The sequence below is a fragment of the Rhinolophus ferrumequinum genome, chromosome 9, assembly GCF_004115265.2.
Source record: "Rhinolophus ferrumequinum isolate MPI-CBG mRhiFer1 chromosome 9, mRhiFer1_v1.p, whole genome shotgun sequence".
NCBI lineage: Eukaryota > Metazoa > Chordata > Mammalia > Chiroptera > Rhinolophidae > Rhinolophus > Rhinolophus ferrumequinum.
The window spans coordinates 2,734,098-2,751,032 of record NC_046292.1 but is presented as its reverse complement, the minus strand read 5'-3'; the positions used below and the strand labels follow the sequence as shown (position 1 = coordinate 2,751,032).

The 16,935-nt window shown below is 53.8% G+C and overlaps 1 protein-coding gene across 2 annotated transcripts in view; it reads right to left on the bottom strand.

Annotated features, from left to right (window-relative positions):
• The window catches only part of AJAP1 (adherens junctions associated protein 1), a 114,135-nt gene that overhangs the window by 42,327 nt on the left and 54,873 nt on the right, over positions 1 to 16,935 (bottom strand). For both annotated transcript variants that reach the window (XM_033115367.1, XM_033115368.1), the window contains exon 2: positions 15,464 to 16,272. In XM_033115367.1, coding sequence (XP_032971258.1) covers positions 15,464 to 16,272 — 809 coding nt within the window. The remainder of the gene's footprint in view (positions 1 to 15,463; positions 16,273 to 16,935) is intronic.

Genomic DNA, 16,935 nt, shown 5'->3' with positions numbered 1-16,935 from the left:
CTTCTGGGCATGGGGGAGAGGGGCTAGAGCAGGGCAGCACCGCAGGGCAGGCGACAGCAAGGCCGTGGAGGGGGCGGGCTGACCACAAACCAGTGTGGGCCCTGGAGGCCAAGTGTGAAGGTTGTCACTGCCCTGACCCAGGGAGGGGCCTTGGGACCCAGGCCTGGGAAACTGCAGACAGAGGCGAGAAAGTTCTCTGCTCTGCACCACGGGCTCCTCCTCGGGGCTGCTTCTCCTGCTAAGAGCACTCACAAAGCAGCTGGGACACGGTGCCCGCCCATGGGAATATGGTCTGAGATCACGGGGGGGATGAGGCCGTCATTCGCGCCTTCGGTGACGACAGTTGGGTCCCCAGGTTGCTGGGGAAAGGGACGGTGTTTCTGAAAGCTGATACGGGGCGCTATGATGTCGGGGTGTGGGTGGTTCACCTGCCCCGCTTGTCTCAGATGCTCTGCGTCTTTACTGGGAGCCCTCAGGGCTGGCACCTCCTTGGGAAGTAGCAGAAGCTGTGTGCAGGCTTCAGGCTGCAGCGTGAGCGTGAGAACAGAGGTTGCCAAGAACAGTCTGCAGGGTAGTCGGCAGGCCGGGCCGCCACCAAGGTAGGGAGAGCACCGGAGCTGTAGCCCAGGGACGGCCAGCTGGACACACATGTCTTCTCAGGGTCCCAGGGTGCTGGGGCCAGGCTTTTGGGGCCAGCAGCACTGGGGTCAACACGTGGTGACAATAAGGTATGCAGTCACACACCCTTTTAGTCTCCGTTTCCTAGTCTGCAAAGTCGTTTGTTTAAAACACCCTAAACCCCAAAGAGTTGTTGAAAAGGTCAAACGAGATGAGGCCCAGGGCAGTGCAGCACATAACATCCCAGAAGCCGGGTTAGAATCCCAGCTCTACCCCTTACACGCTGTGTGACCTTGGGCAAGTCCCTTAACCTCTCTCTGTGGCTCTGCTGAATAAGGCTCAGAAGAGTGCCCATCTCCGGGAACTGCCGAGCTCCTTATAAGATTCAGCTCAAGTTAAACACTTACAATCTGGCTCACGGGGAGCACAAAATCCACCGAATTGTTGGCAGTACGGGCAGGGCTTACGAATCAGACGCCCCTCCCACCTGCATTTTCTGGGGCTCAGCTCGTGTTGTTGCGTTCTTCTAAGACAAGCGCGGCCTGGGTCCTGGAGCCTTTCTTCCTCCACCCTGAATGAGTGCTTGGGGTTCAGAAGATTTGCGGGTCTGTATTTACATTTTAATTGTCACGATTGAGGGGGCCTTTGGCAAATCATTCCCATTGTTTTGTTTTGTTTTTTTTCCTGGGCTGAGCCCTGTGAATACTGGGGACTGATGGCTTATAAAGGCAGCTAATTGGAGCGTCACTGGCTCCGTGCAGCCAGCTCTCTCTCTCCCCTTGTCTCCTTTGATCCACATTTCGTAAGGGCATCTTGCCCTAGAATTACGAGCACAGAAATCAGAGCAAGAATCTTCCGTGCTCTATTTCTGGCTCTGACACAGACGACGGCGTGTGGGCAGATCCTAAGTCCAGAATTTTCTCTGGTCTCTCAGAGATAACACAAGTCCCAGTGGCCATCTCCTGCCCCTGCCCCCAGGGGGATGGGGGCTCATCCTGGCCCACCCACGGTGGGTCAGGACACAGAGGACCGAGTCACATCCTCTGGGATTTCCTGTGATTGGGAGCAAGGTCCGTTCTCCATGCCCTGTTTTTCCAGAACGATAAAAGAGGGCATCTCGGAATAGGGCATCTGGTTCCCAGTGAATTGCAGGCTTTGTGGGGACCCGGCCCAAGACTACTCTGCCGACTGCTGAGGCCCCAGTTCCTGGCACAGAACCTGATCATTTGGTTTGGTTGGGTGAATGAATGAATGAATGAATGAATGGATAAATGAATAAATGAATGAACGAGCAAATGGGCAGCTTCTCCCTACTGTATAACCTGTCTCTAAACCCAGGATTTGGCAATGACGATCCTCAGGGCAGCTGGGGCCTTGGGCGAGTACCAACCCACATTTCCCTCGTGAGATGGGGGTTTCAGGAGGGACAGGCATCTGAAAGGAGCATTACATTTCTATAAAAATAAATCCAGTGGCAACCCTGAGCCAAGCCCAGTGGGGCCCTGCTGCCTTCCCCGACTCACCCCTGCAAGAGCCAAAAAGGAAAAGACTGGGGGCAGCCCACAGCCCAGGGGGGCAGGAAATCCCATGGAGGTTCCGAGGTGAAAATAAGTGTTTCAACAGCTTTTTAATTGTCCTCCATGCTAGCATGCTCTGAGAGACCCCGCTGGGCAGAGAAGCGTCCAGAACCTTATTTTAGCTCATCTGTGGGGAATCGGGGCCAGAAGAGGCCACAGGTAGCCGTCCAGGCTGAGATGTCTATTTGGGGAAGGAAGTTCTCCGGGGATGGCCTGACAACAGCGGGAAAGAGGGGACAGCAGGCTGAAACCTGCTCCCGTGACCCACGTGCCACGGGAGGCTTGCACGGAGGGTCAGCCCACTCCACACACGTGCACACTGAGGCCCAGGTGTGGCGGGGGCCGGCCTCACTGCCCCCCTGCTGTGCTCCCGCCGGCTGCTCCCTCCTCCCCCCACCCCCCCCAGGGCTCTCGTCAGAGGGTTAGTGGCAGACACCACAGACCTCCCAGGAATGGATCTGCACCAGCGACACATCCAGCAGGAGAAGCAGCGGTTGTGTTTTTGCCTTTCATGAACATTTGAGACACAAGACGAGATCGAAGGAAGGTGAGCGAGTTCCCCTCACCCAGGCACCCTCAGGCCTGGCCCAGGCGGGATGAGCTGCAGGTGACTGCGCTTCTGGCGCCCAGTCTTGTCTGCCAGTGTCTTGTGAGCTATTCCCCCCAAAGCCGAAGCTAACAGCAACTCTACAAGAATCTCCTTTCACAAATGCAGCAATGGGCTTGTTTCTCTTCCTCCCTCCTCCTCCTCTAATAGGACCGTGGTCGAGGGAAACTTCCATCCTCAGGAGTGAAGAGCCCTCCCTCCTCAGGCTTTGCTCCTGTGGGGCCACACAGGCCATCTGTGACACCATTTCTTCACCCAGAGACCAGAGAGTACAGCTGCATTTGGTTGGTGATGGCCTGAGGGAGGAAGGGGGGTGCTTTCAAGGGGGAGGTCCTAGCCCCCCACATCTGTGAACGTCACCTTTTTAGAGACAGGGTCTTTACAGAGGGTCTTGACAACGAGGTCTTTCGGGTGGGCCGTAAGGCACTATGACGACCAGAGTCCTTAGAAAAAGGGGAACTTTGCACTCAGACACAGCACAGAGGGAAGGTGACGTGGGGCACAGGGAGCAAGAAGACAGGCACCCTGAAGCCGAGGACAGAGGCCTGGGACTGGCTCTCCCTTGCAGCCCTCAGAAGTACCCACTCTGCCCACACCTTGACCTTGGACCTTCAGGCTCCAGAACGGAGACAATAAATATCAGTTGTTTAAGCTGCCTGGTCTGCGGCGACTTGGGCAAAACAGTGGAGGTACCCAGGCGAAAAGACCCCTCCAGCCCCCTCTTGTGTGGAGCTTTTACTTGGCTCCACCTGAGCTGCTGTGGTGATTCCCGGGCGCCTGGACAAACAGGGCGTGTGGACAGGGCAAGAGGTCATCCTGACAGTGGACTCCAAGCCCAGGAGCCAAAACACGCAGCTCTCCAGGGGGCGCTGAGCACGGAGCGTGCGCCCAGCAGCTTTCCTGCCCCGAGCGCCCAGGCCGGCGCCCAGCAGCTTTGAGGCAGAGCCTGGGTTAGCGCAGATACCACAGGGGGGGCGGGGGCGTGCTGAGGGTTCTTCCCATGTGACCTGCTCCCCTGCCCCAGGTAAAGGGCAAGCTTGTCGATATCTTGGCCCCGGAAGCCCGGCCGCTTATTCATTCACTGTGGGTGCCATTTACCTGCGGGAAGTCGAGATGGCTGAGTTTATTAATTAATGATCCATCTCTTGGTGTTGATGTATAATTCATTGCAGTGATTTTTTCCCCCGGGTCACAGGAGAACAATGAGCTGGTGTTAGCCAGGACTGGAAGGAAAAGTGGGGGTAGCACCTCCAGGGTCCACAGGCTCCTTGAGCAACAAGAGCTAACGGGGAGACCCACGGGGGCCAGTCTGCAGCCAGGGCCGAGGACTAGAGGAGACCTCTGAGATCCCATGTGTCTTGGGCCACAGGCCCGGTCCGGTGCACCTGGCTCCAACTGGGAGCTGGTGACAGACCCTATGTGGAGGGTAGGCCAGAGGAAGGCTGGGTCTCAGGCCCAAGGTGAAGAGGAAAACTCAACAGGGAGCTGAGGCCCAGCCATCTTCTGCCCAGAATGGAAGTTTCCAGGGGCTTGATGGTGCTTTCCAAACTGGCTGAGGCAGGGACCACACTGTGGCCAGCAAAGAATGGCCACAGGGCCTGACAGCCCCCCGGACCCATCAGCCGTGGCCTCCATTTAGTCACTTGTTCTCTTGGTCAGTCCCCACCACTCCCCTCACTTCTTGTCATCCTGTTCTCCCAGCCAATTCCCTGACCCATGCAGCCCACGCCCACCCCACTGTGGGCTCCCAGAACCAGGTACATCTCCATCACGGACCCGTCAAGGTTCTGTGGCACGCTGGCTCAGGCACGCTTTGGATGGATGACCTGTCTCTGCCCCAGGCCGGACGTGTCGTGGAGGTACGCGGGCTCTTCATTATACTCCAGGCTATCCTCACGGCCACCTCAGGACAAGCTTTGGGGGACGAAGGGAGGGAGGGAGCAGGGAAGCCTCGCCGGGCTGGGTTAGTGACAGGCGACTGACAAGTTACAGCGCTGCTCGATGCCCACCACACTTCCCACTGTGGGGATAATCGTTTCCATCTCGTGGACGAAGACCTCCTGGCTTCTTCCATCTGTTGTTTCCGGACTCTCAGGGAGCCCGGTCAGCAGTGCATGCGTGATCAGCACGTGTGACTGTCCCTCTCTGCCCAACACGCCGCCCAGGTCCTTCTACCATTTTTCACTCCTTCTCTTCTTTTCCCTCCTGTCATTGCCTCCTTCTCATCATTTGAGTTTCAACTCAAATACAGTGTTTCCCCGAAAATAAGACCGGGTCTTATATTAATTTTTGCTCTAAAAGATGCATTAGGGCTTATGTTCAGGGGATGTCATCCTGAAAAATCATGCTAGGGCTTATTTTCCGGTTAGGTCTTATTTTCGGGGAAACACGGTATCAGCCCCCTGGGTGAGGGCGTCTGGCCACCCCCGCCACATCCCACCCTGTGTGTGTGTGTGTGTGTGTGTGTGTGTGTGTGTGTACCTGTAGGTTCCTTTTTCTCTCCCCTTCCTCCATCCTTCTTTTCCTCCCTCCCTCTCTTTTCTTTTTAATGGACATATAATTGACATAAAATATCCTATTAGTTTCAGTGTGTATCATAGTAATTCAGTATTTTTGTACGTTACAAAGTGACCCTCTTGATAAGTCTAGTTACCATCTGTCACCAGAGAGAGTCTATGTTCCCTGTGCTACACATTATATACCCATGGCTTATATTTGCCTTGTGACGGGAAGTTTGTACCTCTTCGCCCCCTTCATCTATTTCACCCAGCCCACCAACCCCCGCCCCCTGTAACCACCAGTTTGTTCTCTGTATCTATGACTTTGTTTCTGTTGGGTTTGTTCGTTTATTTATTTTGTGTTTTAGATTCCACATATAAGTGAAATGATACAGTATTTGTCTCTCTCTGTCTGACTGACTTTGCGTAGCATTAATACCCTCTAGGTCTATCCCTGCTGTTGCAATGGGAAGATTGCATTCTTTTTTATGGCTAATATTCCTGTGTATGTATATACCACCTCCTCTTTATCTATTCACCCTTCGATGGACATTTTTAGGTTGTTTCCATATCTTGGCTATTGTACATAATGCCGCAGTGAAGATGGGGCGGGGGGGGGGGGTGCAGATATCTCTTCAAATTAGTATTTTTGTTTTCTTCAGATAAATACCCAGAAGTGGAATTGCTGGGTCATAAGGTAGTTCTATTTTGAATTTTTTGAGGAACCTCCATACTGTTTTCCACAGTGGCTGCACCAATCTGCAAGCCCACCAGCAGTGTAGGAGGGTTCCCTTTCTCCACATTCTCGCCAACACTTGTTGTTTGTTGATGTATTGATGACGGCCATTCTGGCAGGAGTGAGGTGATGTCTCATTGTGGTTTTCTTTTGCATTTCTCTGATGATTAGTGACAGTGAGCATCTTTTCTGAGGTCTATTGGCCATCTGCATGTCCTCTTCGGAAAAATGTCTAGTCAGGTCCTCTGCCCATGTTTTCATCAGGCTGTTTATTTTTTTGATATCAACTTGTGTAAGTTCTTTTTATATTTCAGATATTAACCCCCTATTGGATGTATGATTTGCAAATATCTTCTCCCATTCAGTAGGTTTCCTTTTCATCTTGTTGATGGAAAGGTTTCCTTCACTGTGCACAAGTATTTTACTTTGATGTGGCCCATTTATTTATTTATTTACTCACTTACTTACTTATTTCTTTACTTATTTATTGCTTTTGTTTCTTTTGCCTGAGGAGACTGGTCCAAAAAATATTGCTAAGATTGATGTCAAAGAGCTTACTGCCTATGCTTTCTTCTAGAAGTTTTATGGTTTCAGGTCTTACCTCCAAGTCTTGAATCCATTTTGAGTTTATTCTTGTATATGGTATGAGATAGGAGTCCAGTTTTATTCTTTTGCATCGGTCCATCCAGTTTTCCCAACACCATTTATTGAAGGAAATGTCTTATCCCTGTCATATATTCTTGCCCCTTCTGTCGTAGATTCATCAACCATGTAGGCGTGGGTTTATTTCTGAGTTCCCCATTCTGTTCCATCGTTTGGAGTTTCCTTGTTTATGTTTGTATGTCTGTCTGCTTGCTGTCCCTGGAGAGGCAGGTGCTTGGGACAAGGAAAAGAGGAAAGCTGGCACAGGGTGCAGGTGAGGGCGAGGAAGGGATTTATCCGGGCTGGAAGGCTGCCTCTGGAATGTCTAGGACTAGAGCAGGAGTTCTCGGGGACCAGAGGGGGACGTATTTGGTTGTCACGATGACTGACACCCACTGAGCGGGGCTGGAATGCCACCTGCCCTCAGTGCACAGGAGACGTGCTCACCACCAGCCCTCTGTCTTGTGTGACTTCCGAATGTCCCACCGCACGTCACTGCTATAAGCGCTCTGAGCCCCTGGAGGCTCCTTCTGTCCACATACAGGCCCAGAGTTGGTTTTGTTTTATTTTATTTTCTGCACGGTTTTCATGAGCACCAAAATCTCCAAGAACACAACCACCATGTACATCAAAAGAAGGCTGTACAGAAATTTGCATGGTCACAGACGACTACTATTACCCGACGACTTTGTGGGGTGATCACACTGGAAGGTATGTAAATGTCGGATGTTATATACCTGAAACTAATATAATATTGTATACCGACTATACTTAAATTAAAAAGAAAGCGTATTATTTTTGTCCCAAACATCGCCGAGAGTTGTTCAGCATTTTGGAAAGTCACCTGCCCTCAAGGTCCACATGGCACACCTGCCTCAGCTTGCTTTGCTGTCGCATTCCTGTGACACCATGGGGGCGGAGGGGGGGAGGGGGCGTGCAAGGAGGGGGGAAGTAAACCCATACCACCTTCTTACGCCTTCTAGTATAGATGTGCACGGATCAGCGTTTATCACAAACTACTTCCCTCGATATTTCCTCTAAGTTACAGTAGGGCATTAGGTGAGTTTGTTGAACCTTTGGTTGCATTAGTTTCTATTTTCAATGAAAAGGTGCCCTGACCGACCGTGAGCAGAGGGGGCATTACAGGTACATATTGTAAACTCAGGCCTGGGACTGGAGGCAGCAGGACGCTGTTCTAGACACCGACCTTTCCTTCTCCTGCCCCCTGGCCTCTTCTCCCCACCCAGCGTCTCCAGCTGCCTCTGTGCCCCTGGGCTCTGTTCCTGCGCCCCTGCCCCCCACCATGGGTGACCGCGGATTCTCTCCTCGCTGCTGCCCCTACTGGACAGCATGTGAAATCACATGGTGGCGGCAGGGACCCTCCCACCCCCTGGCATGGGGTCTGTTGATGGACAGGCAGGTCCCCACAAAGCTTCTAGAAGACGAGAGGACAGGGAAGCCTCTTCTCTCACTGGATCTCACATGGACCAGTGAGTAAGGGGTCAACTTCCTCTTGGATTGAGGCCGCCCACTCAGGACGTGCTGCCGCTTCAGGCAGCAGGAGTGTGTGGTGGGGAGGGTCCCCCAGAGTCACGGAAAGTGAGGACAGCTGGGTTCAGACACCCTTTCCCCGTCAGCGTCAGCACCTTCCCCCCATTTCCTAGGTTAGTTTTAACAACATGAAGAGCAAGGCACGAGCTTGGCAACCTGGAAAGGCTGCTCGGGCTACTTAAAGGGAAGGGAGGGGGTGCAGAGAAGCCAGCTGTCCCCTTACAAAGGACACAGCGACTGGCCGCTCCGGCACACACGCCTCCTCCCCCAGGTCTGGTTCCTCGAGACGGTGCTCCCACCAACCACACGTGGGGGCTGCTGACCTGACACACTGCGGGGGCTCCACAGGGTTTCCTGGGGTGGGTCTGACGGCCTGAAGCCTTCCAGGGCAGGGGAAGGTCACAGAGAAGCAGTGTCTGCACATCCCAGTGCCAATACCTTCAGGGGACGGTGTTGAAGGACAAGATACAGGAAGTGCGTCCCCTGCGCTAATGCCATCTCGTCCCCCCAGTGCTGCCACGCGTGAGGCATGTTTCCCAGGCCTCCGGACTCCATCAGCGTGGCCCCAGCGCACAGCGAGTTTGGCTTTGCATCTGGGTTAACACAGTCCCGTCTCAGAATGACCTGACAAGATACAAGACCTGACCCAGTTCTGCAGGCGGCACAGCCAGGATCCGCACCCCCCCCCAAGGTCACGTGACACCACTAAGGCCACACCACCGGCCAGCGTGCTGGGCAGCCAGGGCCTGGGTCAAGGCAGCTGCTCTCTCGGTTGGCACCAGGTTCGTGCCCCCCGTGGCCCGTCCCTGGGTTATCTCAGTGGGGAGACTCTGAGCCCTGCTGCTGAAAGAAACTTCTGGAAAGAGAAACTTACTCCTCTATTATTGCTGATCATTACCTCCTAGTAACAGACTTCAAGGCGGAGATTCACTGAAGCAAAGCCCCGAGCCCCATCTGACCATATGGCACACGCGTCACGTGTCTGCCGTGAGCTTGGCTGAGTCTCTGGAACTGGGTGGGGCCGCAGGGGGGAACTGAAGCTTCACTCGGAACCCACCTGCTACCAAGGGGAGGCCGATGCTTCTTCTACCAGACGTATTCACCTGGGATCCTTTCAAGTTAGGTTCCTGGGCAGGTGTCCACCCAGCTCAGGGAAGGGTCGCTTTTCCCCGTCCCCCACCCTGGGCAGCTCTGGGATCCAGGGCAGTGTCTGCCCTGCCGGCCCCAGGACAACAAACTGTTAACACTAAGAAGGAGGGAAGAAGGGACATCCGTCCCCAGCATTCACCGTTCACTGATGACAAAGCGGGGAGAAGTCGGACAAGGCCATTTTTCTAGCAGAAGGAACAAAGGGCCTCACAAGTTCTTAGGTCACATCAGAGCTGGAGGAGGGGCTTCGAGGGTTTTCTCACCCAGAGGGTTTTCCAGTGAGAAACTGGAGACGCTTTAGAACACCTCTGTTCTAAAGGTGAGGCGCCTGAGTCCTGGGGGGAGGGGGGCGCGCCTGCCCAGCTCCCTCCACCCTCCAGGGCTCTGGGCTCACAGGAGCTCTGGCCTCCCCACCCACCCACGACCACCCCCACCTCCCTTGCTTCCTGCCCTCTCTACCTGAGCACACCCCCCCCCCCCATCAGTCAGGACTTGGCCTCATTCATCCTCCAAGAAAGCTGGCCTGGCCCTTCCTGCCTGGAACGGCCCCTTCTCCTTGGGTCCATGTTTCCAGAAGAGCAATTACGCAATTGCTGGGCTTTGGTTTGCTGACATTTCCTCTCCAGACCGTAACTGTCATTTCTCTGTTGTCCGAGCTTGTGTCCTCACCTGTCTCACCTCCCCAAACAGGTTTTTAAATGCCTTGAAACGAGGGCAGGGGGCCAGGTTTTCCAGCCTCCCTCCCCACGCGAGGCACAGCATGTTTTAACAACTAAGGACAGACTTGTGGGTTCACAGTACAATTGATAAAGGGGCCAGAAATTCGAAAACCGGTCTTCTAAACATACCCAAATACAAATTCGAAAAATGATGTTCTGTCTAATATTTAATCTCAACGCCTAGAATCATTCCCCTGTGAGTGGATGAAAACCATAAATTCAATCCACCATTTGTCAAACGAACCTGTTATCAATCCAGTATTTAGTGAAGGGCCGGATGTAAGGAAGACACACTCTGGGGGAGTGTGCCTCTGCAAGTCCCAGATGCCTGGATAGCCGGTAACCCCCGGTCACCCTGAAAGGAAACTGAGTCTGGAGGGCCTGGCGGAGGAAAGGGGCCAGGAGAGGAGCCTGGCAGCTCCCGGGTACAAAGCGCCTTAGGATAGGCACTGCAGATCTGCAGGAATTAAAGGACCTTCAGCTCCCTAACTGCTCTCAGAAGGAGAACGAGGCTCTGGGGGAAGCCAGGAAGCTTAAGGAGCACTAAATGCAATAAGTTGGAGCAAGGAGCATGTGAAAGGGAAATAAAAGGAAGCGGTGATAGAGTCATCTGCACAAGAATTGCAGGCTGGCTTTAATGAGTCGGAGCTCATTTATCCATTTGGTGTGAACACAGCTTTGCTCAGCAAAAGCAGAGGCGCGCTCCGGGAGACTGGACGGGATCAGAGACACGTGGGCAGACACGCGCCATCCCGCCCCTGACCACGACGAATCACCATCTGCAACCACGGCCGGCAGGACGTGCCACACGGCATCCATTCCGAAAGCCTCAGTTAAGACCCTAAGGACCAACCCCGCCATTGACAAAGTTTAGGATGTTCTGTAGAGCTCTGAACGCTCATTTGTTCATTGATGCTTTATCCCAATTAAGCCACTCCAAACTTTTCAAGTTCATGAGTCAGATATCTTTAAATCAAGGACGGATTCACTTTGCTGGTAGCAAACACCCAGCAAGTTAATTGAAGAGGGCTCAGCATTCAAACCACCTTTGCAGCTTTAAACACAGGGGGAGGGGCACTGCTCTCCCTCCCAGTCCAATCCTGGTGCTTAAAAAATGTTTCGTCATCATGAGACCAGCTCCCGAGGTTGTTCCACTGTTTAGGTCAGGTGACCACTGGAGCGAAAGAAGGTGACACCAGCCTGTCCCTGGTGCTTACAGAGGGAGGCGACTGAAGGACACCAAAGGCCCCCTAGTGACAAGGACAAAGCAACTTAGAAATCATCCTTGGACACGCATGAGTGAATTCCAATGTAAAAATTACCAGGCAGGACTGGGATGGCATCTGAGCCATCGTATCCTTGAGCTGTCGGGTATCACAAAGGCGTGATTGATCCAAATGGGAACAAAAGCTGAATGAAAATGGAGACCTACCTAAAGGGTTTCTTGGTCCCTCCTGGGTGGTGCACGTTCAGACAGTTACCATGGATATCTGAGAACACACCAGAGGTGTCCGAACAGGTAGGAGAGTCTCAGGGCGCAGGTGCCGGCAGGCAGGGTCTAAGCACGTCACGTGCAGGAAACTTTCAGAGAGCACTTGCTGTGTGCCATGTGCCTATGGCCCAGGAGACCCCACAGCAGGCAGATGCAGCCATGGAAATCAGCGGGCTTCAATTCCCCACAACTCCCTTTACGAGGTTTAGATCAAAGCCCAGGAAGCGACTTTCTATTTTTCTCCCGAGAGACTTTGTGTTTCCAGATTCAGAACACGACCAGCAAGAGAGCTGTCACAGGAGGACGGTGCTTCACTCTGGGGAACAGTCTTCTCTTGACCTCCAGTGAACTTCTGACAAACCCTCTGACACCCAGGTGAGGCTGGAGCTCAATGTCTTAGAGAGCCTGAGCCAGGTGATTTTTTCATCCCAAGAGGTTCCTGGTCAATGCCATGTATGCCTCTGCATGGAGCACTAAGGTCAGGGATGAGGACATGGGACCTCATGAAATGACCTCATCAAATGACTTTACAATGGAGTGGCAAATGGTGGCAGCAAATCATCTCAAGAATAACAATCATTGTGTCGTCGTTATCACCATCGTCACCATCGCCATCATCACCACCATCGTCACCACCATCACCATCACCACCACCACCACCACCACCATCACCATCACCACCATCGTCACCACCATCACCATCACCACCACCACCACCCTCACCATCATCACCACCGTCGCTACCGTCTCCATCATAATTACCACCATCTTCATCATCACCATCATTATCTTCATCATCATTGCCATCATCATTCTCATGTTGACAGCAGCAAGCTTGTCAACAGCACTGAGTACCCGGCATGCACTATCTCACTTAATCTTTACAACATTACAAGATGGTTAATTCTGCAATTCCCACTGAGTCACAGAGAGGACAAGCAAGTTGCCCAAGTTCACACAGCTAAGACAAGATGAAGCCAGACGTCTGAAGGCAGGCAGTGGCACTTTTAACCACTACACTAAAACTAGAAGAAATTTCCCAATCACTTCGCTTGCAGGGGGACTCTGCAAGAGGGGCCTTTTGACAATTCCAGTGGCTATTCCATGTAATGTTAGCTCCTGAGGGATTTCAGAGTGCCCCAAGTCACCATCCCCCTGCCCTTCCTTTGCCCACCAATGCCTGTGCTATAGACACACAGGAAAATGTAACATGCCCCTTGTAAACAATTCTCTACAGAAGCAAAACTAAAGTTCACAACTCCCAGATCGGTTCCAAACATCCACTCTTGGACAGTGGGACTGACCATGGATTCTTCATATCACTTCCTAAAACCTGACCTCCAGTCCCCGGGCAGCGAGTGAGCAGAGCTAGGTGTTCTGGAATGACAGGACCTGTGGCCCTGGCAGCCTGTTTGCCCTTAACACCTGCAACGTCCTCTTGGAGTCACTCTCGCTGGGTATAAAAACAACTAGCATGTATGGAGCTTCTGTGGCGCCAGGCACAATATTTTACATTTGGTGTCGATTCACTGAGTCCTCACAGCAACCATTCGGGAGAGACATTAATTTTGTTGATGAAGAAAATGAAGCCAAGGGAGACGAGGACCTTCCCAGGGTCATACGGCTCCACGCAGCAGAGCCCAGACCCACACATGAATGTGCAGTCTGAAAGCATGTGCTAACCACGGCACGCACAGCCCTGGGGTCCCCAAGACCACCCTTGCTACCTTAAATTCTGCCTGAAAAACGTGTGTGGCAGTCCCACTCCACAGTCTACATCTGATGACTGCCGAGGCCACAGGGGTTTGCGGGACGCCCGCGTGGGCTCTCAGTGTCACTCACGGAGGACAGCTGGGCTTTGATGAGCTCCCGTTGGAGGAAACATCTCAGCATTTCCCGTCTTTCCTCACCTTGGTCGGGACTCTGAGGACCGCCTGCCGTCCACCCGCAGCACCCGCATCGCTTCCCGGAATTAACATTTGTCTGCATTAGAACCACATACCCCCCCCTTTAAATCTGTTTCGCTAAACAAATTAACCTAGCACCAGATTATATTATGAAGAACCATAACTCTTTTCCAAGACGAGCATCTGTCGAGTTGGATTAGCAACAGCCAACATCCCATGAATTAATTTGATAAGCCTTACAATGCCACCCAGCATTTAACTTCAGGGATAACAAATGTAATTTGGAATAAATGGGAACTGGTTTGCTCACCCATGTCTACATAGTAAGTGACGTATGCAGATGACAGTAAGTGAATGGAGCACTGAATGCCGTTATGAGGATGACGGGTGAGTCTGTGGTTGAAACGAATGCTTCGTGAACTGCTCTCGGGCGCCTGGCCCAGAGATGCTGATTCGCAGGCCCGTGTGTCTGTAGATCCCAGAAGGAGGCTGCTACACGGGGCAAGGCCTATGCACAGCCCTGCAGACCGGCTCCCGTGGTACTCCCAGGCTCCTGGCCCCCGCTCCGGGCATTGAGAGGGAGCTGGGTTTTGCTTTCACAGTTATGTTGCTCTCTAGGGAAGAGGAGCTCAGAATGAAAACCCCAGCTCTCTTGTCCTGGTGCAGGAAGAAAGTAGGCCAAGGAACAAAAGCCACCCACTCCACAAAAACCCATCCAACTACTGGCCACAGCCTGCCTGCCTGCTGGGATGCAGAGGCCAGTGCAGAGGCCAAGTGCAAAGGAAACTGTGGCAAGCGTGCTGCCAACACACCCTGAGCAACGATTCTCGCCTTCCCCTGGGTTTTGAAGAGGCCCTGCCTGGGACCAGCGGAGCCCAGACTCTGCAGTGGAGAAATGAGGGGTGGGGTGGGTGGGGTTGGGGGGGACAGAGGCTGCAGGTTCTCATGCCTGGACTTGCATCATTGCCTTTTACTAACTCAGCAAACACGGCTGCTTGTCTAGGACGTGCATGCAGAGGTCCGACCTGTGTGTGAACTTTGGAGTCACGGTGTGGCGTGGGCTGCCGCCTGTCCACAGAGACAAAGGGAGCTGGAGGTGGGTTGGGACACTGGGGTCCCTGACTCTGAGCTTTCCCTCAGCTGGTCATGAAGCCTGGTTCATGCTGGTGGCTACCAGTGAAGGGACAAGCTTTGGCCTGGGAGATTTCTAAGCGCTACTCCTTTGGACACAATTGAAGTACAGGAGGAGAAAGAAAAACAAAACTACACTGCAGTAGATATTTCAAAGCCAAGAAACAGTAATGGTCCACACGTGCCTGGAGTAACAGAGGCAGAAGAACCAAAGACATTTGTTCCGATCGCCACCCTCTAAACACCTCCAAGGAAATGACATTCCCCAACAGGGGTCACTTGGGAAGTTTTTCCCTATATCTGGCCTCGGTCTCTCCTACTGTCTAAAGTGATTCTTAATTCTGGGCCAATCTGGCAGTTGCCACTCCACAGAGCCACACCCTTGAAGGTTTGTGAAGACGCCACATGGCCCCTAGTTCCATTAGCTGTGCCCACTTACTCCCGAGCTGGCCCCAGGGGACGAAGTTCTGCCATTCTGGAAGACGTGGCTCTGTGTCTGGCGGGGTTCGGCTGCCCCGACACGGGCACAGCAGGCACGGCACCACTCTTTAGTCACCACCAAGGATGGAAGCTCTCACTTTACCTCCCTCCAGACCACAAGCTGTATTAGCCAGTGTAACTATGAACAAGTTCACGGAAATGCAGGAGTCACCTCTCCTGAAGGCCCCACACCCAACTCTGGGCCCTTTGCCCTTTTTTCGGTTCAGCCACTGGGAACCATCGAGTCCCAGGAAGCAGCATCCTCATCTGAGCACAGAGCAGCATCCCTCCCAAGCCACGTCCCCAGATATCCCTCCCCCACCCCATGAACCCCAACTGGAAAAGAGGGAGCGTACCTGAGGTCTCCCCCAGAATCCGCGGGGGCTTGGTGTCTTTGCCACTGTCTTTGCTGGGACTGGTAGAAGGCTCCGTTGTGCTAACCCCAAACGGGATCCTATTCCTGGGGTCCAGGGGTGTGGTGACCCCCTTAGTCTGCAGCGTCATGGAAGTGGCCATGGTGGCCGTGGTGGCCGTCGTGGCGGTGGCCACAGTTGTCTTCCGCGTTTGGAAGATGGAGACCGTGGTGGGACCGTAAATACCAGGAAATGTGTTGGACTCCAGCGCCTCCTCCTCTCCCGTGGGCCCCCACGCAATGAACTCCGTCTCTGTCGTGGACCTGCTGCCTCTGAAGTCAAAACTGTTGAAACCAGCAGGCCGCAGGTGCCGCTTCCCTCTCCGCAGGAGGGCCTGCTGGTCTGAGACGGCCCTGCCCACCAGGGGCGAGGAGGAGGAGGGTGGAGCGCCCAGGGAAGGATTGGGTTTGGCAGCAGCTGGGGGCTTGGCGAGCTCCCCTTTGGGCACCAGGGCGGCCACCTGGTCCCGGGGTCTGTGCGCCCGTTTGGCACGGGAACTTTGCATCTGCCCATGACTGCGCTCCATGCGGGCCGGGCGGGGACTCCACACGGGGGCCGCGATCCTGGCCGGCTGTCCACTCTTAAAACTCCACAAGCGCAGGGGCCGGTGCGGAGGCCGCGGCAGCAGCCGGAACTCAGGGCCCGGGCCCAGGGCCTCACACGTGGGCAGCTCCATGGCGAGCTGAAACATGGCTATAAGTATCCAAGCATGGCTTCCTAGGGAGCAGCCCGGCCAGCGGATGGACATGGAACTGCGTGGAAAAGAGAGAGGAGCGTCAGTGAGGGGGCGCTGGGTGGCTCTCCACCCCCACCCACTGTGACAAGGCACCGCTCTTCTTGGTACTGAGAGCTAATCTTAACTTCAAAAGGGAAACCGAAACCCGTCATTAGTTACTTCAAAGGCCTACTCAAGTGCGATCTAATAATCAGCATCTGAAAAGATAGTCCCAACCTCACATGTTCATCAGAGCTGGTTCCCACCTCCCCCACCCCCCACGCCCCTGCACGTCACATGTCACATCTCTCCAAGAAGCCGGCAGTGCACAGGGCAGGTCGATAACCACTGCACGGGAGGAAACCAAGTCCCAAGCCCCCCAGCGGTCAGCTGACAAGAGGACCTGGAAGACCCCGCTTTGCTTTCACCCAGAATAAAACAGAGGCACCCAGAGGACAGGAGGTGAGGGAGTGGCACAGCCGGGTCCAGAGCAAGCACTTTCCTGGATGTCACAGAGGTTACCCGACCCAAGGTGGGTGACCAAGCACTGCAGTCGCCTGTGCTGAGGTCTAGAGGGACAGGTGTCCACTGTCAATGAGGACCAACATGTCGGACTTCACGGGCACGTCCCGAGCCCCTGCCACCTCCCCGTGCTATGTGCTCTGCAAACCCCACACTTCCCCTGCCCCTTGTATCTCAG